This window comes from Clupea harengus, chromosome 24 (genome assembly GCF_900700415.2).
Source record: "Clupea harengus chromosome 24, Ch_v2.0.2, whole genome shotgun sequence".
NCBI lineage: Eukaryota > Metazoa > Chordata > Actinopteri > Clupeiformes > Clupeidae > Clupea > Clupea harengus.
Genome location: NC_045175.1, coordinates 9747686 through 9771624, shown reverse-complemented (window position 1 = coordinate 9771624; position 23939 = coordinate 9747686). Strand labels below are relative to the sequence as shown.

Genomic DNA, 23939 nt, shown 5'->3' with positions numbered 1-23939 from the left:
TTCATCCAACTGATAGCTTTACATATTTGGGCATAAAAATAGTTTCAAAACTCAAGAATATTGTTTCTGCAAACTATGACCCCCTCTTTGAGGGTATTTCTAACTCTATTGAAAGATGGTCATCTTTACCCATATCCCTGATTGGACGCATAAATATTTTGAAAATGAATGTTTTGCCTAAACTTCTATATCTATTTCAGAATATTCCCCTGCCACCTCCAAAACACTTTTTCCTAACAGTTAATAAGTTGTTCACTAATTTCATTTGGAATAACAGACGTCCTAGACTCCGCCTTTCACTTCTATATTTGCCATATGATAGAGGAGGACTTCAGTGTCCTAATTTACAGTGGTACTATTGGGCTACTCAACTTAGAACCATTATGTTCTATTTTTCTTCTCAAAGTACCCCATCTTGGGTTGACATGGAATCTTCTACAGTCTCCTCTGACCTGTCCTTAAGCCTATACCTTTATTCATCTGAACTCAAAAACCTTAGGAAAAACACCTTTAACCCAATAGTACTGAATATGATAAATGTTTGGTATGAAGTCAAGAAATACTTACGAATTCCTAATAACTTGTCTTGTTTTAGCCCCATTTGGGGCAATGCAAGTTTTAAACCAGGGTGGCTTGATGCAGGGTTTAAGGTTTGGGCAGACAAAGGGATAAAGATAGTTGCAGATTTATACTCGTCCAAACAGCTCATGTCCTTTGAAGAAATGGCTCATTCTTTTGAAATTCCTGGAAAACACTTCTTTAAATACTTACAAATAAGAAATTTCATCTCTACCTCCCAACAGAACTCTTTAATGAAACCCCCTCTATCTATTTTAGAGAGGGAAATGATAAAAGATTGCTATAACAGAGGTTTAATTTCATCACTTTATGACATTATAATTTCAGGATCACAAGAATCCTCAAATCATAAGCTAGAAGCTTGGAGTAAGGACTTAAATGAGGATATAAATGTGAATGATTGGATGGAGGCATGTAAGGAGGCCCAAACCCAAACAGTAAATGTAAGACTGAAATTACAACAATATAAATGGTTAATGCGTACTTATGTCACTCCAGCTACATTACACAAATACAACGAAAACATCCCTGACACTTGTGTGAAATGTAACAAATTTAAAGGCACTTTGTACCACTGTATTTGGGAATGTGAACACATAATGAAATTCTGGAAAGAGGTTAACGATAAGATAAATACAATTTTAAATATTAGTTTCCCATTATCTGCTAAATCATTCCTCTTACACATGTATCCTCGTCACATTTCACTAAGAAGTAGAGATTATTCTTTCATAGACATGAGTTTGTTACAAGCAAAACGTTTAATTGCCCTACACTGGAAAAACATTAAAGCACCTAGGGTAGGTAGTTGGGTGAAAGAAATGGCTATTAACATGTCTATGGAAAAAATTACTTATATTGTTAGAGGTAAATACGGGAAATTTGAGGAAATATGGAATCCATTCTTTTCTTTCCTTGAGCATGGTGGAGTTGACGGGATGTCACTTAATGGAATAGGTGTGTGAAAACTAGTGGAATCTTGCGAGAAGCTTATGTGTGTATTATTATTTAATTTTTTCTTCTTTCATTTTCTTATTTTTTGTTAAATCGTTTGTCTTTGTCTTTTTATCATTAATATGTAATATGTGTGTCGTGTTGGTACATGCTTGTACCTCAACTGTCTAAAAGTTAACAATGTGTTTAAAATCAATAAAGATATTTGGGAAAAAAAAAAGAATTGCATACTGTTGCTTTAAAAAGTCACAGTCCGCAACAATTTGCCACATTTTAGGTGTTTTTGTAAGGCAACTACTTTTGGTATAATCCTCAAATTCATTTTGATGGAATATGGTCATGTGAAGGGCAGATAAACACACCTGTCATTCCCACTGGCCATCCAGGGTATACACTATGTAGTTCTGTGTTTCGGGTCAGAACATCCCGTGACAATGTACACAAAAGATGGCGAGAATGATGGTGTAAGTTAAATTAAACAGGTTTTAATCAGTAGAAATCTGTACATCACACACACCCATGTAAACAGATGCAGCAGTTTGCTTTCCATACCTGAATACTTACATAAGAATAGATGCTCTCATTCATTTTTATTTTTTTTAGTGATTTGAGGATCCGTGTAAAAATAGATAACTTTTTTTTCTCAACAAACACCACAAAAACAATATGGTCTGGCGAACTGAAAATCAAAACAAAACGAAAATAAAAAAAAATAAAAAAAATAAAGAAAAACTAATGTTGCCTTCACTAATGACCAATCAATGACATCCCCCTCGAAAACATACTGATATATAGCTTCAGTGTTTCAAGATGGAATATGTTCTAGAAAAGTCTCAAGTTCTTTTAAGGGCGGGGGTGGGGTGGATGCTGTCCATCTGGGTTGACAGCCCTATCTCCTCAGAACCCCGTACTGACTCAGGTAATGATGTCACAATGGCTGAAGGGTCTGAGGGGCCCTTGTACGTTTATAGTTCTCAATGATTCCTTAGACGGAATGCTGTTCTACTCCAGTGATTAAGGCCATGGAGAACGGGGCGGCGAATTATGAATAATCAACTACTTCAAGAAGTTTAAAGTGGGCCTTGAGGATCTGAGCTGTTCTTGCCATGTTTAGTCTCAAGGTCCTCGCCTGGGCATCTGACTTTTACTAGTTCATCTGGCTCTCCGCGGTCGAGCTGATGTTGTACCCTAGTCTTCCACTAGGTGGCAAAGTAGCTCATCTTTACTGCACCTCAGTTGCCTCTTTGTTGGTTTGTCTTCCTTTTGTCGTCTCGACCAGTCACCACAACAGCAACGGTGTTCGCTCACTCCACCAGGACCCCATCATCTTCCTCCCTCTTCCTCATCGTCGTCATCATCATCCTCCTCTTTGTCACGAAACCTCTTGGTTCCCAATCTCTGCCCTCTCCTCTGCCTCTCTCCCTCCTCCTACTCTTCCTCCTCCTCCTCCTTTCTCCTTCAGGGCAGCGAGGAGCACCTTGAGCACGGTGTCCTCGGCCAGCACCCCCTGGGAGGCGTCGGCCAGGTCCTGCAGGCGGCGCACGGCCTCGCCCAGCTCCCGGCTCTTCTCCCGCCGCAGCTCCTCCAGCAGGTCGCCGCGCTGCCGCAGCTCGCCGTTCTCGGTCGCCAGGGCGCGGGCCTGCAGCTCCAGCGCCCGCCGCTCGCGCCACACGCCCGCCAGCTGCTGCGAGAGGCGCCCGCGCGCCCGGTGCAGCGTCCGCACCTCGCCGCGCAGCGCGCGCAGCTCCACCTCCAGGAGCGAGCGAGCTCCACTGCCGCCTCCGACAGGGGAGGAGGAAGATGAGGAGGAAGAGGATGATGAAGATGAGCGGGGGGTGGGTTTCGCAGGGCGAGGGTCGTCGCTGGTGTGCGCCAGGACGAAGCGGAGCAGGTTGGGGAGCGTGAAGCGGGAGTCGTCGGGGAACTTCACACTCAGTTGCTTCCTGAGAGAGAAAGAGACAAAAGATGGAAGCAAGTGAGATAGATGTACAAAAATCGGTCATTGGTTTTTGCCTAATAACTTAGAAGATGGAAATACTGTATTGTATTAAACCTAATTGAGCCCCTTTTGAATTTGAATTTTATAAGCACAAGGAATAGACAGAAAGAGAAAGAGACAGATGTAGAAAGAGAGCGCACACAAGAGAGAGAGAGAGAGAGAGATAAAGAAAGAAAGAGAGGGTAAGACAGAAAGCAAGAGAGAGAGAATCAGTCTGAAGGAGAAACAGTCAGTTAAACAGAGAGAAGGTCAATGAAGAATTCAATGGGGCTGGTGTTTATTGTAACCTTTGGAGCACACGCACACACACACACACACACACACACACACACACACACACACACACACACACACACACAAACACACACAGTACCTGTGTCTAGGGAAGAGCAGGATGGTTGGAAAGTGGTCCACCATAAATTCCCAGGGCAGGTCGTTACTGGCAACGTTCACCCTGGCAACCACAAGGAGATGAAACAAACAACAATGACTCACTTTTCATGAACACTTGGAATCATGGATTAGCACAACGGCTAAACAGCTGCCAAAGGGAGGCAGTGCAGCATCTGAGAGACAGACATGAAACCTAACCTAACCTAACCGGGACCCGTCTGCACAACCACTTTACTGTACTGTACTGTCCAAGCCCACTTGTAGCCCTTCATCTGACACATGCACTATAATAATCCCAAAATAACTGCGGTAATCTCTACCTATTTATCGACTCATGGCTGAGCTCAGAGGAGAGCGCCGACAAAGCTCACACCAGCAGCTCTCCTCACCACACTCACCGCGCTTGGATTGGTCGTCCTTCTAAATCAAATCTCCCATTTATTCATACTTTGTTACTTTAACACTGGCAGCTCACTGCATCCAACATGTCTTCCCCACAACTGCTGTAGGCCACTCCTGTGGAGAGAGAGAGCCTGTGGGTGCTGTGGCCTTGTGCGTCGCTTTGGATACAAACGTCTGCTAAATGACTAAATGTAAATGTGGGTGAGGCTTACATGGTCCTTTCAATTGAATTGAACAGGTTTTACCTGGTCCGTTCAGCACCTAGCAGCTAGATACAGTGTTATTGAATTGAATGGAATTGGAATTGGAAGTGAAATTGGAATCGAAATCGAAATCGAAATTGAAATGAATTGAATTGAATTGAATTGAATTGAACGCCTCAGATGGGTAGGGTAGGGTAGGTAGGGCGGTATTTCATTGATCCTAAAGGAAATTTAGGAGGACTGCAGTAATCAGAATAATTGCAGTAATCTCTACCGATGTGGTACCCCTGACTGAACTCAAAAGGAGAGCGGGCCTGCTCTATGATGTTTACCCGGACCTTTCAGAACATCCCACAAAGTCACAACGTCACTAACGGTAATCTCTACTGATGTAACGTTTATTCACCTGGCCACGGTCAGCCTGCTGTTGTTCTGGAGCAGTCTGGCCAGCTTGATGAGGACGTGGTTCAACACGGAGCAGAAACCACACCAGTCGGTATAGTACAGGAGTAACACGTCCTGTAGGAGAGAGGGGTGGGGGTTGGTTACACTCTGGAGGAGACTGTACATAACACTCACATACTCAACACCTTCCATCACACACTTGTACGCTAACCTTAGATGTATTTTCCATCTAAAACAGTACTGTCTAACACAAATAAAACAATGTCAAATTAATAATACAAACCATCGCGAATACCTTTTACATTACTGCATGTGACCAAGCTTTGACATTGAACTTTGTTGAAAAGCCACAGGAAATGGACATTATCATGCTCCTTACCCTTTTGGGGTCCATCACCGTGTCCAGGAAGGTGTCTGTTGTGACTTCCTGGATGAGGGACTGTGAGGGTTGAGGTCTTCTGTCTCCCACTAGATGCCTCTTTAAATGACTGTGAGATGTGCTGAAGTTCTGGATGAAGGGTTCTAAAGCAGAGACAAGAACCACATGCATGTGAGATCAGGTCATGTGAAATAAGGTTCTTCTAAGAAGTTCTCCATCACAAAGAACACCAAAGAACTAGACTACTCCATGAAACCAACTAAAACATACTACCGCACTTGAATGATAAAACCTGCTATCTATGACTAATAACATGAGTTAACAACAGTGGGGGATACACCAGTGTACAGCAGAATGGATGGATGCACGGATGGATAAATGGACACTGGTCGACAGCGGTGTTAACCACTGTACCACCAACACGTTTTCCTACTTTCATGTTTGGCTACTTTATTGCTAATGGATAATCGCTAATGCTAACAGTGAGTATATTCAGAGTCTTGCACCCTACAGCTGTGGGCTGTTCCTGTACCTAGTGACTCGGTGAAGCCTCCTCTGTGATCCAGAACATAGTGAGTCTCATCTTCGAGATCGACGATCGCAACGAACATCCGATCGCTGGCGTTTTGGTTCCCAATCGCACCGAGCCGGGCAGCGAGCTCCCAGTGCAGGTGCGAGTCTAGCAGATAGAACCGCAACGTCTTGTTAGTCCGACAACGAAGCCCCGCGATTCCATCGCCCAGCGGGCAATCGGCCTTGGGCACGAAGGCAAAGGGAGGGGGCGCGGAAGAGGGAAGTTCGATTGGGGAGGGCCGCCCTACCGACCCGTCCGAAGGCCATGTGCGGTTCCCCGCCTCAGACAGCAAGGGGCGGCAGCAGGCACTGTAGTGGCTGAAGGGGCTGTACGTGTTGCGGACATTGCTGCAGGTGGGGGCGAGGAGCAGGGGCGAGTGCGTGTGGGCGTGGGGGGTAAGGCGGCCCCCCGAAACGGAAAGGTGGCGCAGGTAGGACTCCAACGCCGCCTCCAGCTCGAGGACGGAGCAGCGTCGGGAACCGCCACGGTCCCCGATCCCGGTCCCGTCCAGGGAAGCCGAAGACGCCGCAGGTCCAACGGAGCGGTTCAGGCAGAGCTCGCAGACGTTCTGGGCGGAACCGGACACGGAGCTCCAGCCGGGCAGAACCAGAGTGTTGCAGCAGAGCGGACCAGGCGGGACTCGGGGGAGTCTGCGGCGGCCCTTAGTGTCCCGGGAGATGGAGTCCTCGCAACAGGAGTGATAACGCACAGCAATGTCCGCAATCTGGGGGACAATAAAACAATAAAACACAATAAATAAATGAACTGGACCGAGCAAAAATACCACTGTGAATAATAAGATGTAAATAATTCAATAATCTAGCAAATCTGGAATCAAGATGAGGACTTCAGAAACGCATCAACATTAACACTTTTGTTCACTTCTACTTTGACTTATTTCACTTCATGCGAGTTTTAGAATAAGCCAATTTTCTGGACTCTTATTAGACCAGCAGTCCTTGTCACAAGTCCCTGTCTCCCTAAAGGTATAGTAGCTTCCCAACAACCACAGATCACAATCCAGGTGAAGTCCAATCAAAAACCGGGTCCCCCCACCTGTTCCTGCAGCGGGTGATTGGCTGCCAGCGGGTCATGTGGCAGGAAGAGCAGCAGGGCGGGCCCCTTGAGGAGCTCCTGCTCCAGGCCGCGGCTCTTGGCCCCGGTCGAGGGCACCCAGGGCAGCACGCTCTCCCGGTGCTGGAACACCCAGCCGCAGATGCCCTCCGCCGTGAAGTTACGCTCCCAGCGCGGGAAGATCTGACAACGCCACGGAGGAGGAGGAGGAGGAGGAGGAGGAGGAGGAGGCAGGAGAAGGACAAGTCAGTGAAAGTACATGCCTTCCAAAGTGTACATTCTATATGTTCTATATTCTATATATACATTTTATATCTATTATCTGTTCTATATATCTATTCTGATTACTGTAGTAGTAGCAGTGGTAGTAGTCATAGTAGTAGAAATCAACAACAGCAGCAACAGCACACTTTAGTGTGTTTTGGTAGGAGCTGCTCACCAGGGAGGAGTTGAATTGTCTGTACATTCTATATGTTCTACATTCTATATATACATTCTATATATCTATTCTATAGAACTCTACACTTCAGTGTGTTTGGTAGGAGCTGCTCACCAGGGAGGAGTTGAAGTGTCTGTGCAGATACACCGTCTCATCCTCCTGGACAGAGATGGCCTCCGCTACCCTCCTATTGGTCACCACGCCAAAACGCACCACCCCCTGAAAATCTGGGCCGATAAGGGGACCGGCACGGTAAGACCACACATCAATTCACCACGAAATACAAAAATATGGCTCTTTTTACACTGGACACTGCTTGGACTTAATTTACCTCATCAGTTGATGTGACAGCAGCCAGTCGGCCATGGTTCTAAATGCAACTATTCAGGGACAATATATATATATATATAATGTATAGGTGCTGTGATAATGCACTACATGTCCCAGCCCATTAACTTATTAACAGTCCACCACGCATGCCAATGCTACTGTGGTTAATTAATGGTTATATGACACCTTTCCTAGCATCTGAACACACACAGGAGTCATTTCTTTCTGGCAAAGTCAGTTTGGAAAAAGACTAAAGGCCATTACAAAATGGATGCACAGACACAGACACACAGAAAAACACAAACACACAGACACACAGACAAACACAAACACACAGAGACACAGAGACACAGCGACACACACACTATATTGTTAATGATGGTAAAATGGTGTGCTCACCTCTCTTGAGAGCTTGTAGAGCCGAGGAGAGGAAGGTGATGTAGCCGGGAGGCTGAGGAGAGGAGTTGAACTCAAAGAACCCCACCACCCCTGGCTGCACAGGTACACACACACACACACGCACACACACACACACGCACGCACGCAAACACACGCACACGCACACGCACACACAAACAAAGAACATTTATTTTAGAGAACAAGGAAGTAAAACATAATATCATAACTTGAGATTGCACAATTACACATTCAAGTTCACACACCCTCATATATACAAAAGAATATGTCATAGGTCATATGTAGTATGAAGTAAATAGGTCATAATCCAACTGATCACTGAAATCACTCTTCAGGTGAGACCTAGAGAGTTTAGAGAGTCTCATTTGTTTGCAGAAAAAAAAGTCTAATTTGGTCAGTGTGAAATGAGACAATAACAGGGAGAGAGAGAGAGATAGGGGTGGGAGAGGGAGAGAGAGAGGGGGGGATGGAGAGTGAGAGAGGGAGAGAGAGAGTTTAAGAGAGAGATGAGAGAGACAGAGAGAGAGAGAGATAGAGGGGGGAGTTGGAGAGAGAGAGAGAGATGGAGGGAGAGAGAGAGACAAGAGAAAGAGAGATGGAGAGAGAGAGGGGTGGGAGAGAGAGAGAGAGAGATAGGGGTGGGAGAGGGAGAGAGAGAGGGGGGGGGAGATGGAGAGTGAGAGAGAGAGAGAGAGAGAGAGTTTAAGAGAGAGATGGAGAGAGCGACAGAGAGAGAGAGGGGGGGGAGTTGGAGAGAGAGAGAGAGATGGAGGGAGAGAGAGAGACAAGAGAAAGAGAGATGGAGAGAGAGAGGGGTGGGAGAGAGAGAGAGAGAGATAGGGGTGGGAGAGGGAGAGAGAGAGGGGGGATGGAGAGTGAGAGAGGGAGAGAGAGAGTTTAAGAGAGAGATGAGAGAGACAGAGAGAGAGAGAGATAGAGGGGGGAGTTGGAGAGAGAGAGAGAGATGGAGGGAGAGAGAGAGACAAGAGAAAGAGAGAGGGAGAGAGAGAGGGGGGGGAGAGAGAGAGAGAGAGAGGGGTGGGAGAGGGAGAGAGAGAGGGGTGGGGAGATGGAGAGTGAGAGAGAGAGAGAGAGAGAGTTTAAGAGAGAGATGGAGAGAGCGACAGAGAGAGAGAGGGGGGGGAGTTGGAGAGAGAGAGAGAGATGGAGGGAGAGAGAGACAAGAGAAAGAGAGATGGAGAGAGAGAGGGGTGGGAGAGAGAGAGAGAGCGAGAGGGGTGGGAGAGGGAGAGAGAGAGGGGGAGATGGAGAGAGAGAGGGAGAGAGAGAGTTTAAGAGAGAGATGGAGAGAGAGACAGAGAGAGAGAGAGAGAGGGGGGGAGTTGGAGAGAGAGAGAGAGATAGAGGGAGAGAGAGAGACAAGAGAAATGGAGAGAGAGAGGGGTGGGAGAGAGAGAGAGAGAAAGAGAGAGAGAGAGAGACAGCCCTGCTCAAAAGGAAATGAGACGGCAAGTAACTGACATGCCTGGCCGTGTCTAAAAAAAACAAAGCCATGACCTGCTTGTGTATCAGCTATAATTCAAAGGGCAAAACAGTAGCCACTAAAGAGGAGGAGGAGGAGGAGGAGGAAGAGGTGGAAATGGAGGTGGAGGAGGAAGAGGGTGAGGAGGAGGAGGATGTAGTGTTAACTACAAGTAAATCTTCATTCCATCAGTTCAAGTCCAAGAGTATGTGATTTGCCCTTTAAGACCAGAACAGAAGCTGTGATGTGGCTTTGTTAGACAGTATCTAGTATCTAGCCTGGAGCTCGTCAGGCAGGCATTCTGAACATTCAGACTGAATGAGCCACGACGCTGATCCGAAGAGATAGGGCCACCGAGCCGTCACTCACGCACACGCACACACACACACACACACACACACACACACAATAACCAAAGGACGAGACCTGCCAAACTAGTCTGGTAGCATCTCAGTACATTGTCTCACCCACACACACACACACACACATACACGCACACGCACACGCACACGCACACACACCTATAACAACAGAACACCTGCCTGCCTGCCCGCACCCACACCCACACCCACACACCTATAACAACAGAACACCCGCCTGTCCGCGCACACACACACACACACTCACACACACGGTTGTCAGCACATAATATGAGGTCAATTTTACTCTTCTTTTCTTAAACTGCTCTCATATTTTAGGCTAGCAGGACAGCTAACATCAGCTAAACCTCAAAATCTACAGTCCATGGAAGCTATGACCTACAGTTTTCCAGACTAAACAACTAAATACAATTCATGAATATCTATCACGATTAACCTCATCACTTCACAAATCATGGCTACTCCACGAGGTCATAGACGATAACATCATTTTAGAAGGAGCTACTTAAACTTGATGGACACCATATGTTATTCTACACGCTTGGGAAGGGAGGGGTAAGGGGGAGGTATTAAGTTGGCTGCAATCTGCAACCTCACCACTAGATGTCACTAAATCCCACACACTGCTCCTTAAATACTGTTAATTAGTAATACCATAGCTTACAATATTAAGGTGACTATATTACCATTACAAAATAACTAATTACTATGACTAGTCATCTTAATGTTTCGAATGCTCAGATGGGGACTTCATTGTGCTTAAGAAGTACTTTCACTGTTTCAAAATGGAGCACTTGTTAAAAGCATCCTGATAAAGGCCAGGCTAATTTGTCGTGACGCCTTTCTGGCAAGCCCCGTTCTGAAATCACAAGTTCAAAAACGTGTTTTTAACAAAAGGTCATCCGACCATCTGTCCAGAAGTGTACAGACCAGAGTGTCAGTTCAGGAAAGACTAAAGGCTATCACAAAATGCCATTTCCCACATACTTTGCAGAGAGAGAGAGAGAGAGAGAGAGAGAGAGAGAGAGAAAGAGAGAGAGAGAGAGAGAGGGGGGGGTGCAGACACGCACACATAAAAAGCTAACAATTATTCATTCAAACAGCCTGGAACATTATACTGCATAGGGGGAGCTGTGGCGCAAGCGGCAGCATCCCTGCACCATGAATGGGTCAGAATGCCCATGGGGACCTCGAGTCTGGCCCGTGGTCATTTCCCAATCCCTCTTCCAATCTCTCTCCAGCTCGCTTCCTGTCTCTCTCTACTGTCCTATCTGATTAAAAGGCATAAAAGCCCAAAGATAAATCTTCAAACTGCATAAACACCATGATGTCACTACCTGTGATGCTGACTGACATGGAGGACAATGCCCTTTGACCCTTCTGCCCTTTAAGAACCAGCATGCAAAAGGACCTTCTTTCACAGACTACGCCAGGGAACAAATAGGCCAACTAGACCTGAGGACGGCCCTAATCAAGTTATTATGCTCTACATAGACTTTACCAACAGACAGTTAAAATAATACTCTCAAAATCATAACCTGTATGTGCATACATGTCTTTCAAAGTTTAAGAATAACACGTATGACGGTACCCAACGTTAGCCTCAAATGCTGAAACTACAAAGACTGCTAGAGATGAAACGGTACGCGGGTGTGTGTGTGTGTGTGTGTGTGTGTGTGTGTGTGTGTGTGTGTGTGTGTGTGTGTGTGTGTGTGTGTGTGTGTGTGTGTGTGTGTGTGTCCGGGGAGCAGTACCTCGTGGTAGGAGAGGAAGTCCTTGAGGATGGCCCTGGATGGGAGATACGTTAGAGGGGTGATGACCTTCTGGATGAACCTCTCCACATAGAGAGCAGTGAAGGGGCCCTTATACTCAATGGGCCCAAACCTAGAGAGAGAGAGAGAGAGAGAGAGAGAGAGAGAGAGAGAGAGAGAGAGAGAGAGAGAGGAGAGCAGATAATGAGAGAGCAACAGGGTACAGGAAGCAGAGTCCATGAAAGCCTCAACATGACAACCACAAACCTCAAAGGAAAATGTGTGTTTTTGTTCTACCTTTGCACTTAACATCTGCAGACTACTTTGCAAAGAGGAACAATACTCCTGATTAACCGAAGACAATGAAGCAATTGATGTCTACGAAATCATGCATTTTGAGGGGGAGATGGCATTTCAGTGAGCGTTTGAGTCAGCATTGTAAATGTGCCAGTTGTGACCGAAAGAAAACATTAATTTCCACAAAAGCTGAGGAATTACAGATGAGTCGTTCATGGGACAGACAAGAATCGTTTTGCTAGAAGGACAAGTGAACAACTCTTGGAATTGAGAGTCACGAGAGTCGTCTGGGCACTGTGAGTAGTCAGATGCAGGTGTTATATAGTCAGATGCAGGTGTTATAGAGTCACCTGTACCTTCTATAGTAGAGGTGGATAACGGGGTACTGGTAGAAGTTCTTCTGTCGTCGGCACTTCCCCTGGTTCCACCAACAGTTCACCGCCACAAACAGCACCTGCAGAACCAAGAGGCCCAGCCGTCAGCAACAACAAACAACAACAACAGGACCACACAAACAACAACAGCAACAAGTGGTGATCACTGCACACTAATGGTTTCACTCCACCGTAAGGACAGATGCTGTACTCTCTCAACTTAAGCAAAGCAGGTGGAAAACCATACACCACACCCATGGCAGATGTGCTAAATGAATGCTAACCCACTAAATGTGTGAGTTCATACACACACACACACACACACACACACACACACACACACACACACACACACACACACACACACACACACACACACACACACACACACACACACACACACACACACACACACACACACACCAACCTGGCATGGTTTGTTCTTCTGACCCCTTATTTAAAGAGAATACAGGAACAGACCGCACCGTACCGCACGGAACTGATGGTCTTCCCAGCCAAACAGGTCATCCACCACAACATCAAGATCAATACTGACTCTTTATCTCTTGCTCCATCCAAAACAGCAAGAAACCTCGGGGTCATTATTGATGACCAACTGACCTTCACGGCCCACATCGCCTCTGTCTCCAGGTCGTGCCGCTTTGCGCTATACAACATCCGCAAAATCAGGCCGTACCTAACCCAGTATGCCACCCAGCTGCTGGTGCAAACCTTGGTGAGCTCCCGCCTTGACTACTGCAACGCCCTCCTAACGGGCCTGCCGGCTTGCGTGGTGAAACCACTACAGATGATCCAGAACGCGGCGGCGCGTCTGGTGTTCAACCAACCGAAAAGGGCACACGTCACCCCGCTACTCATCGAGCTCCACTGGCTGCCAGTAGCTGCTCGCATTAAGTTCAAGTCACTTATGCTTGCCTACAGAGTGCTTACTGGTTCTGCTCCCACCTACCTAAATGCTCTTGTAAGGGCAAATGTTACACCCTCGTCTAGTGAGCGTCGTTTGGCACTGCCGTCCGTGCAAGCACGGCAATCCAGACTATTTTCATTTGTAGTTCCACGTTGGTGGAACGAACTGCCTAGTACTACCAGAGCAGGGGCGTCCCTCTCTACCTTCAAGAAGCTTTTGAAGACCCAACTCTTCAGAGAGCACCTCCCCTCCTAACTGGCACCTGACTAGCGCTTAACTTGCACTTCAGCAGTTACATTCCTGCACTTCTTTTTCCTCTTTTCTAGGTTGTTGTTTTTCTAATTCTCATGTAAAGTAGTATTTATTGTTACACCATGCTTTTTTATTGCTCTTAGCTTGACTGTTCTCTCCCTTGTACGTCGCTTTGGACAAAAGCGTCTGCTAAATGACTATTTAAAAAAAAAAAAAAAAAAACATGCAGGACAATATCATTGCAGACAAAAACACTCTCAATGCCACACAACACACACACACACACACACAACACACACATATACATAACCTCCCACACAGCCACTCACTCTGAGAGAAGACACAGGCACAAATAAACACACAGAAGATTATGCGCCTGTGTCCACCAAATGCGTTCTTTGGTGCTGGCAGCCCCTATTCAATACGTTTACATGTGGCTCACCACAACCAGCGCTCAGTGCCTGCGGCAGATAGCCCTAAGCATACAACGGCTTTTTTCCGCTCCGCTCCGCCCCGCCCCCAACGTTTCCAGTTGAAAACAGTTCAGCTTTTGGAACAACGCTGGGCTCTCCAATGTCACTTCTCTCTTGCCGACCAATTAAAATTGAGGAGGGGGCGGGACATACATTGTCAACAGTGTCGAGAGTGGCAGAGGAAAACCTAGTCAAACCAGTCATTTGTGACTTAATATAACAAAAACTACCACGACCAAAATGTTAACTTGCTACAATTTCAAAAGTTGGACCACACACCCCACCGCTACCACTCGCCTCTTTCCCAAGAAAGGTGTGAGGTGTGTACTCTGTCTGAGACCTGAACCCCCTTCCCCCTCCTGCTATCAACCCCCCCCCCCCCCCCCCCCCCCTCGTCCTTCACACTTTGTTCTCTCAACCCCTCGGGCCGCTTGTCGTGGGCGCTCATGGAGTGGGCACACACACGCACACACCTACACACACACCTACACACACACACACACACACACACACACACACACACACACACACACACACACACACACACACACACACACACGCTACCTCTCACCTCTTTCCCGAGGCGCTGTGCCACGTGCTGGAGCTGGTCGCGGGCGCTCATAGAGTGGGCGCACCACGGCGCGTAGAAGAAGACCAGCGAGACCTCGGCGATCGCCCTCAGCCGCTCCACCTGCTCCAGCTGACCCAGGTACAGGTCCACCACCGGGGCCTCCGCCGCGAAGAAGCGCACTGGGGCCGGCGCCTGGGCCACCACATTCTTCGCCCGGCTGGAGGGTGGTGGTGATAGGGGGAGAGAGAGAGAGATGATGGGAGAGAGAGAGAGAGAGAGAGAGAGAGAAAGAGGGATAGAAAGAGAGAGAGGAAGAGGAGAGAGAGAGAGAGAGGGAGAGTGAGAGAGAAAGAGAGAGAGGCGAGAGAGAGAGGGAGAGAGATGGGGGGAGAAAGAGAGAGAGAGGAAGAGGAGAGAGAGAGAGAGAGGGAGAGGGAGAGAGAAAGAGAGAGAGGCGAGAGAGAGAGGGAGAGAGATGGGGGGAGAAAGAGAGAGAGAGGAAGAGGAGAGAGAGAGAGGGTGGGGGGACAGAGAGAACATACAGAGAGGGGGAGAAGACATAGAGATGCAGGTGGAAGGCAGGGAGAATGAGTAGGAGTAAAAGAGGGAGAGAGGGGAAAAAGAGAGAGAGAAAGAGAGGAAGAAGAGGGAAAGAGAGAGAGAGGGGAGAGAAGGGCAGAGACGTTACAGAGGGACAGAAAAGGGATGGAACACAGTCATAGAGAGGGTGAAAAGGGATGGAAGAGAGGAATAGAGGGGGAGAAGAATCAGAATCAGAATTGGTTTTATTGCCAAGTAAGTTTACGCCTACCAGGATTTTGTTTTGGCATATTGGTGCAGACAATAAACATAAAAAACATAATAAGTACTACGGAACATAAGAAAAACAATATATAAAATAAATATTAAAAAAAGTAAAAGTAAAAACTATTAGAAACTATTAAAATATGTTAAGGATAATAAAATAAAATATTAAAAGATATTTACAGAATATGAAGTGGAGGAGCTGTGCAGTTTGTGCAGGAGTGTTCAGGACAAGAGTGCAATATGCAAGGTAATGTAATGTGTTAACGCAACACATGAGCCAGATCTTGATGAGTGATAGAGAAAGAGAAAAGAAAGAAGGATAAGAGGAGGAAGGGAGAGAGAACAAACGAGAGGGAGATGGAAGACAGACAGGGGAGAGAGTCAGGGTGCTACTCAAACTGTTGATGTAAATGTGAATAACCATGAACTGCAGTGCAGCTGATATTGCAGAGCAGGCTGCCCTAGATAGAGGTGCAGCTGTTTCAACTGTGTTTAGGCGTTTTTGGCATGTGAGCACCAAAACAAAACACATCCTCAATCTACAAATTTGTTGGCACGCAGAGTTCAACTCAGAATCTCCTGTTACACAAAACGTCTTCATGGTTGGAACTCCAATTTTGACAATGCATCTGTCAATTATTGCACAGAATCCCCATAGAAGATGACGCATTAGGTTGCAGTAGGCAACGGCGTCTAACAGAAGTTCCTGACTAATATGCTGTGAAGGTCTTCTAAATCCACCTGGTTTTCGAATTCAGTGTCGCAAACGTAAGGTTACAGAGACGAGGCATGGTGGAAATGTGTAGGAAAGTTGTGAATAACATTGCCTCTTCCCTACCACAATTCCTGACCGTTGGACAGAGTGCAATAAACTTTATAATCTGCTGTAAACAGCTTTAGGAAGAACAACATTCAAATATTCAGTACACTTAGCATTATAAACCGTATGGGTTTGGTGAGTGTCCTTACTGTGGAGCACAACATTCCGTGAATGGCCTTTGGCAAATGCTGTTCAGCACTGTTTACCAATTAGGACACGTCAGTTCTCACGAATATGTCGAGTGACAGCGGGCGAACATCAGCTAGCAAAGATAGCTATGTTAGTTAGATGCCGTACAAGGGACAGCATAGGCAAATTCCTATCAAATGAATCCTCTGAACTACTTGTGAGCGAACTGCTAATAACCTGCTAATAAACAATGTCTAGATTGCGATCTGAACTCAGCTGGATAGAGATTAGCCTGATGCGTGACGTTGGGTCTGGAGAGGGGCTCGAGGGACTATGTCACGTCACCCTAGAGACAGTTTTTCGACAAAGAATACCATCAATCAGGAGCGCTTCTGATAAAAACGGACATACCGGGGGATAATAAACTCACCTGCAGGTAAATTTGACCGCTAATATAAGGAGGACGCTTAGCAGGATGGCTCCACAGAACAGACCCGGTCTCTGGGCCATCAGATTCACCACCTGCCGGAGATACACCCGCGACCGGCGCAGCATTACAGATCTCGCGCCGTCCCTCCCATTTATTCGCCCCGGTGCGCACGGTGTGCCAACATTTGCCTAAAGGGGTGGGAAGGGGCCCTGGCACTCATGAACGGCGGGTTTCTAAATCATTGACCCGCCAGTAATAATACGATTTCTCAAACACATATTGGACCAACCTTTCTTCCCCACGTAGTCTTAACACTTCCGCCTAGGCAGAGCGTAACCCTGCGTAAGGGACCATGTACATGTTTCAAAAATGTATCAAAACGTAGAGATTGGCACGCTTTGTCTGCATCGTTATTATCCGCTCTGGAGATTGCACAAGAACACTACCACTCTTTTTGTGACATTTTTACAATACAGCTTGCTTTACAAAGATGATAGAAAATTAGGCATGCTAGGTATTCGCATGCTAGGTATTCGCCTACTTTACAGACGTACCCTAAGAGAATGTACGCCTCTCAACAGTCATGTTGTGAATAGATCTAGTCACTGGGTGGCGCGCTTTCGTTAATATAAATGATGGACTAAATTTGTCCGGAATTATTGAACTGCTTTGCATGTTCCTGAATAATAGTAACAGTCTAACGCTGTAGCTATGGAATTGTGAATTTTGTTTATCCTATAAGTCTATGCGTTTGTACTAGTCTATTGTCGCTGTTGTTATTGTTGCTCAAGGAACCAAGGCTGCATTAGCTCTTTTCCGACCTTTCATTCAATAAACAGGGTATAGGCTATAGACTACGTAGACCACAATATTAACTCTTTGCTAAAAAAAAGTCGTTGAACAGCATACGGTCTGTTACAGCGCACGGTTGCGGTTTAATGACGCTACATTCCCCATACGTCTCCTACCACCAGTGTTATTCGAGGGCTAGGCCTTTGTTTGATATGTCACTTGATTGAGAACTTTAAAAAATTCTCATCATGACGTTGAAGGCCATCAACCTGAATCCACTCATTCATGCACTTACTGACTGGAGTTTATTCTGTGCATCTATGTGCATGTAAATGGATAGTTGACGAAACACTGGATCCATCTCATCTTTTTTACAGTCGTGCGTGACTAAGTGCTAAAAAACGATTCTGTATATCCGTGTTTCTGAAGCTGAGTCAATATTAGTTTAATGTGTCACATATGTTCGTATGCGCTAATCTATGACAGTGGTAGCCTTGAATGCAGCTCAGTTGTGCCTTTCCAAGATGGGGCTGTCTCCAAATCGCTGACGGAACAGATTGGGACTAACCAGACAGACAACTCCCTTACATAAAACTGTGGGAAGAACGCTGTAGTCACAGCGCACCAGGTGTACCTTGAGCGTCAGGTGTGGACGAAGCCATGCATACGCTTTACATTTATGCACTATTTTCAGTGGGTAAGTGGGGAATATGTTTTACTTCCATTAAGACGAAGTTATTTTTATTAAAACATGTCAATAATGTCGGGCCAGCGTGTAGCCAAATATATCGAATCGGTTGATTAATTTCTATGCATTTTTATTTTAATCTAGTCCCTACTTCATTTATAAGGACTAAACTACCGTGTATGTTTAACTGTTGAACAACAGTCTGTCTTTTGTTTGTTTAAAAAGTAGCCTAGATTTGCTGTGATTTAACATGTATTTCAACGCAGAGCATATGCACTAGGCTATTCAACAGAGATTGTCGGAGATGTTAATAATAATTGAGGCAACTGAACAACAAACATTAGCTTGTCTTAAAAATGCATGAACAAATAGTGGCAGCAATTATTTGTTCAAAATATATGGTCCCTGTCTCTCTCTCTCCATTGTTTTTGTAGCCGTGCTCTCGGTCTCTCCGGGTTTGGCGCGGTCTCTCCGGGCGAAGCGAGGCTTGCTGGAGCTCGCCGGTGTTATCAAATGCAGTACGGGTAGACCGGCGGTGGCTTACATGATGTACGGGTGTTATTGCGGGCTCGGTGGTCAGGGATGGCCTCGAGACAAAGCGGACTGGTAAGGAACATAATTCGAAATACAGTTTGGTTTTCATCAACAGTGGAGCGCAAGGGCGCAAAGAAGTGCGCCTGCGGCATGCAAGTACGCACGCACGCATGCACGCACGCACAGAGGGAGATAAGAGAGAGATGTTGAGTTACATTCAGAACAAAGAACAACATTTCATAATAATAACCACGAACTGGGCGCTTTTGTCGGTGGGGACACTACTTTTCCGACATCCTATTGTAATCGGCCTACATTTAGTCTGTTGAAATAGCTACGTTTATTTGCCAATTGTTTGCTACAGTGTCTGAGCGCTTTCATCTTGCTGCCCTTTTAAAACAACCTGTTTTATCACATGGAGACAAAAGAGCGTGTCATTAGGTCAACCCAAAAATAACACTACACAACAACACATGAGTATATGCGTTCAGTATGAGGAAATAGGTTTAACTGCAAACCACAAATTACCGGGAAATTGAAGGAACGTTTTCTTCCTTTCTTTCTTTCTTTCTTTCTTTCTTTGTCTTTCTTTCTTTCTTTCTTATTTCCTACTGTTTAAAAGGGTTTATAATGACTGGTTTATCTATGTCAATAAAGTGCCCATTAAAGCGGACTCATGGTCTGCCACTGAACACATACTCTCTGACTGATGAAAACCTTCACAATATGATTACAGTTGACTCCGTATAATAAACCTGCTGTAATTATATACAATAAAAGAGCTACGTTGAGATACAGTATATTATTAATACATTCTCTCACTTTGTCTCTCTCTCACACACACTACATCTCTTCCCCTTTCTCTCTCTCTCTCTCCTCACACTCACTCACTTACTTTCTATTACACACATACTCTCTTTCTCTCTCTCTCTCTCCTTCACTCCAATGTCCAGGTGTTGCCATAAGCATGACTGCTGCTATGGGAAGGCAGAGGACATGGGGTGCCAGAGCAAGACAGATAAATACACCTGGACCTGTGAGGGCCACAACCCCGACTGTGGTAAGCAGAGCCATGGGCCGAGACTCAACCCTTAGCATTATAGTGCTAAAAACTGTGCTATGTGTAAACAAGTCAGGCTCTGAAATAGGGGGCCATCACTGGTGAGGGAAATGAGAAGTCAAGCATTTTCATAGCATGAGAGAGAGCATGAGAGCTATTGTTGTGTGTGTATAGGTCAAACACAGGTATAGTGTAGCATATGTAATTGTGGAATTGTTTACTAAAGACTGTAGCAGCTTGAAAGCCTATAGGATGAAGGGGTGAAATGTAGGAGTACTAGCTTTTTGTACATTCAGCTGTATGATAATGATCATCTAGTCTGTGCCATTACAGAGCTGACGAGCCAGTAAAATCACTATGATAAACAGTCACCTGTCTCGCAAAGACTAGACAGATTAGACAGAATAGACAAGGCCACAGGTTTAATTTCCTGCATTCCAAGATTGTATCCTTCCAAAGCTTACTTCTGATTCTGGTCATAACCTCCCACCTTTCGAGTCAGGTCATAACTCTGCTCGTATTATTAGGGTTCCTCCGTCAGGAGGAAACCTATTGTTATTGTAGGTATTATTATTATTATTATTCTTGTACCATTGAAGTCAATGGCAGGCCCTAGAACCGTATGGTAACTTTTTCTGAAATTTGGCACACTCATTAAGGACAGTCCCTTCTTCACTCACACCAAGTTTCATGTCTCCCACTAGACCACACTAGCGCCACCAACGGGTCAAAGTTGGACTTTTGTTAACACTGTAACTTTTGAACCGTTTGACCAATTTTCAAAAATGAGGTACCATTGGATTCCCTGGATCAAGACGAATTCAACACACCCTATGGCGTCAATTTCCGGTTATATAGATTTTCCGCAATTTCCGGTTTTATCAAAAACCTTTGAAAGGCCTCCACTCCTACAATTTTTGTCAAATCTTCTTCAAAATCACCAGAGATGATCTTCAGACCAAGCCTCACAACATTTATCCAACAGAATTTTGATCCTCACAACCGTTTGTCCGGTACAGCCACTGAATTTCAGCAGAAAAGCCATCAAACAGGAAGTGAAGTGATATCTCAGCAAATATTTCAGATATCAACGCCAAACTTGGTATGCACGTGGAAGACACTACAACATGTCCCCATGTGCAAAGGCAACTTCATATCTTCAAAAATGATTGATATAAAGCAGATTGCATTAATCGCTAACGCTAAAATAATGCTTTACACATTTTTCATTCAAAAAGTGATACTCTGATTCAATCACAAGTTCATATGAAGACACTTGAGAATGTTTAGTACACAAATCTGAAAAAAAGTTGACTGTAAGATGAAAAGTAGATTTTTGGTGAATATTTGAAACATGCATGCTTGGCTAATTGCTACCACCATTTCCAGTGTAATGTCTCCCTCTCTCCTCCTTCGCTCCCCGCGCGGCTTGCCCCAGTTCTCACAGACACAAACTTCCACCTGACACACCAAACACTTGTCAAGACGCACACACACCATTTCATGACATTGTGGCCTGACCAAGGCCCCGCCCCCTCCTTAGCTTGAAGCCTTGTGGATCTTGACAGTATTGCATTTCAAATTGAATATCCCATTGGTAAGTCTGCAGCATGGATTTTTCTATACAGTGACAAATTGTGCAGAATATACATTTTTCCCTGGTTCACAAAGTCTCAAGAACCCATAATGTCACCAGCATGGATATTTCTCGACAGTGACAATTTGTGAATAATTTTAAAAAATGTCTTCAAATCAGCCATTGATCCAATTATCTGCCCAATGTTGTGTACATGTATGAAATACATGTCAGTGTCATGTCAATTTTGTAATGATTGGAATGTTGAGGAGGAACCCGCCATTGCTGCCTGCAGCTATATTTATTATTATTATTGTTGTTATGAATTGGTTTTTTTAACACTTTTATCCAAAGTGACTTTGAGAACAAATAGACATTTCCTTGAGTATTCGTGCTCCCTGCATATTTAACCCATGGCACCTTGCTCTACCAGCTGAGCTACTTAGAAGCTCATATCTCAGTTTTGCCTCACTCTCTCTCTCTCTCTCACACACACACTCTCTCTCTCTCTCTCCCACACTCTCTCTCTCTCTCTGACTGTGATTGTAGAATCCATGAATGACAAGTGTGAGCGGATGTTGTGTCGCTGTGACAGAGAGGCTGCCAGGTGTTTACAGAAAGCTCCGTACAGCCCCAAGTACTCGCTGTGGCCTGACTTCATGTGTGGGACTGACCAGCCTGTGTGCGCTAACCGCTGACCAGCCTGTGTGCGCTTATCGCTGACCAGCCTGTGTGCGCTTACCGCTGACCAGCCTGTGTGCGCTTACCGCTGACCAGCCTGTGTGCGCTTAACGCTGACCAGCCTGTGTGCGCTTATCGCTGACCAACCTGTGTGCGCTGACCAGCCTTTGTGCGCTTATCGCTGACAGAGGCAGCTTACTGGTTTCAGTAGAAACTGGCCTGAGAAGCTGGAATATCCAACAAAAGACGTGAGCACACGCGCGCGCACACACACACACACACACACACACACACACACACACACACACACACACACACACACACACATTATCCTCTTAAAAATCATACTAGGCTTTACAGAATCATATGTACACGTTGGTGAAGGATCTTAAAGACTGCCTACTATTTATCTCACAGGCACTTTTTAAAAGATCAAAATAGATAATATAAGGCTGAAGACATGATTATATGAGAATTCTATTTAAGGTATTTCTATGCTTTTTTTGCAAGTTATTTCTGTTTCAGAGGTTTTACAGCATTTGAAAGTCCTCAAAATGTAATCAGTCTATAGTAAACAAAGTAGTAAACAAAGTAAGCACTTCATTTATAATTTCCAGGTGAAATGCATATAATCTAGGAGAAATGTAAGACAATGACAATGTTGTATTAAAAACATTTTATTCAATTTCTGCCCACATCTTTACTATGACACCAGTATACATACAAAGAAACGATTTATGTTCTTGACTACACTCTGGTTGCCATACATACATTTAAAAGTGCATATATGAATCACATGAAAAAATAAAGATTTGATGTTTTTAGTTTTTCCTTCTTCAAAATCAACGAAATTACAACCAAACAATGAGGGAACATATGAAACAAGAAGACAAAGAAATTGCCTTTACCAACTAAATAAATTCAGTTCAATTATTCACTCATTCACTCTCTCTTTCACACAAACACACCACACACACACACACAGACAAAGAAGAGTCTTCAGAGAAGTCATACTAGACAATAGCCCTTGCTATAGATCTTAATATTTACACTTCATTTACAGAGAGCATAAGTGTTCTGTTTCCACAGACTATTATATCACTGAACACTGCATGCCCGATCATTAATATTGTCTTGTATTGTGTTATACAGTGTAATGGCTGCACGAAGCAAAAAGAAGCATTGTATTTCAGGGTAATGTCTTTGTGAAAAACATCTGGCAATACAACTTAGGCATCAGGTTTCACACTTTCACTTTTTCACTAAGACTGGCACACGATAGCATTGGTTCAGTTTCTTCAAAACTTAAACGTCATATACAAAAAAATTAACAAAGATCAGCAATTTCAAATTGTAAAACTTCATATTACTTTGAATCTTCTTTCTTCGTTTAAATGCTTTGAGCTCGTCAGCATTTCCTTGATTTCATTTCAACAGTGTGCGATCTGAATTTTCCTATAATACGTAATACAAGTAATTTGTCATTAATGCTTGTGTACACAATACGTGTGTGTGTGTGTGTGTGTGTGTGTATGCATTTATGTACTGTATGTATGAATGTTTGTATGTATACACATGCACAAAGGTATATGTGTCAATGTGTATGAATGTCTATGCAGGCGTGTGTGTGTGTGTGTGTGTGTGTGTGTGTGTGTGTGCATGCGTGGTGAGTGTGAACTGGAGAGAGAGGGCAGCATGTTTGCTGCACGTATGCATGTCCATGTGTGTGAGAAAGTATGTGCTTGTACGTTTCCAGCTGTGTGTT

At 45.0% G+C, this 23939-nt stretch overlaps 2 protein-coding genes across 2 annotated transcripts; one reads left to right on the top strand and one right to left on the bottom strand.

Annotated features, from left to right (window-relative positions):
• Nucleotides 1-1998: 1998 nt before the first annotated feature.
• txndc11 (thioredoxin domain containing 11) lies at nt 1999-17175 on the bottom strand. Its single transcript, XM_031562562.2, has 12 exons — nt 16844-17175; nt 14658-14874; nt 12416-12513; nt 11766-11895; nt 8131-8224; nt 7516-7628; nt 6945-7145; nt 5847-6612; nt 5315-5457; nt 4937-5049; nt 3906-3986; nt 1999-3476 (listed from the first exon to the last, which is right to left on the bottom strand). The coding sequence occupies exons 1-12, from the start codon at nt 16966-16968 to the stop codon at nt 2906-2908; spliced, it is 2652 nt and encodes an 883-aa protein (XP_031418422.1). The 5' UTR covers nt 16969-17175; the 3' UTR covers nt 1999-2905.
• A 411-nt stretch (nt 17176-17586) lies between these two features.
• On the top strand, nt 17587-22330 carry LOC105895799 (phospholipase A2 group X). The gene is made up of 4 exons (XM_031562322.2): nt 17587-18332; nt 18758-18929; nt 19811-19917; nt 22043-22330. Exons 1-4 carry the CDS (start codon nt 18296-18298, stop codon nt 22189-22191), a joined length of 465 nt encoding a protein of 154 aa, XP_031418182.1. The 5' UTR covers nt 17587-18295; the 3' UTR covers nt 22192-22330.
• Nucleotides 22331-23939: the final 1609 nt, after the last annotated feature.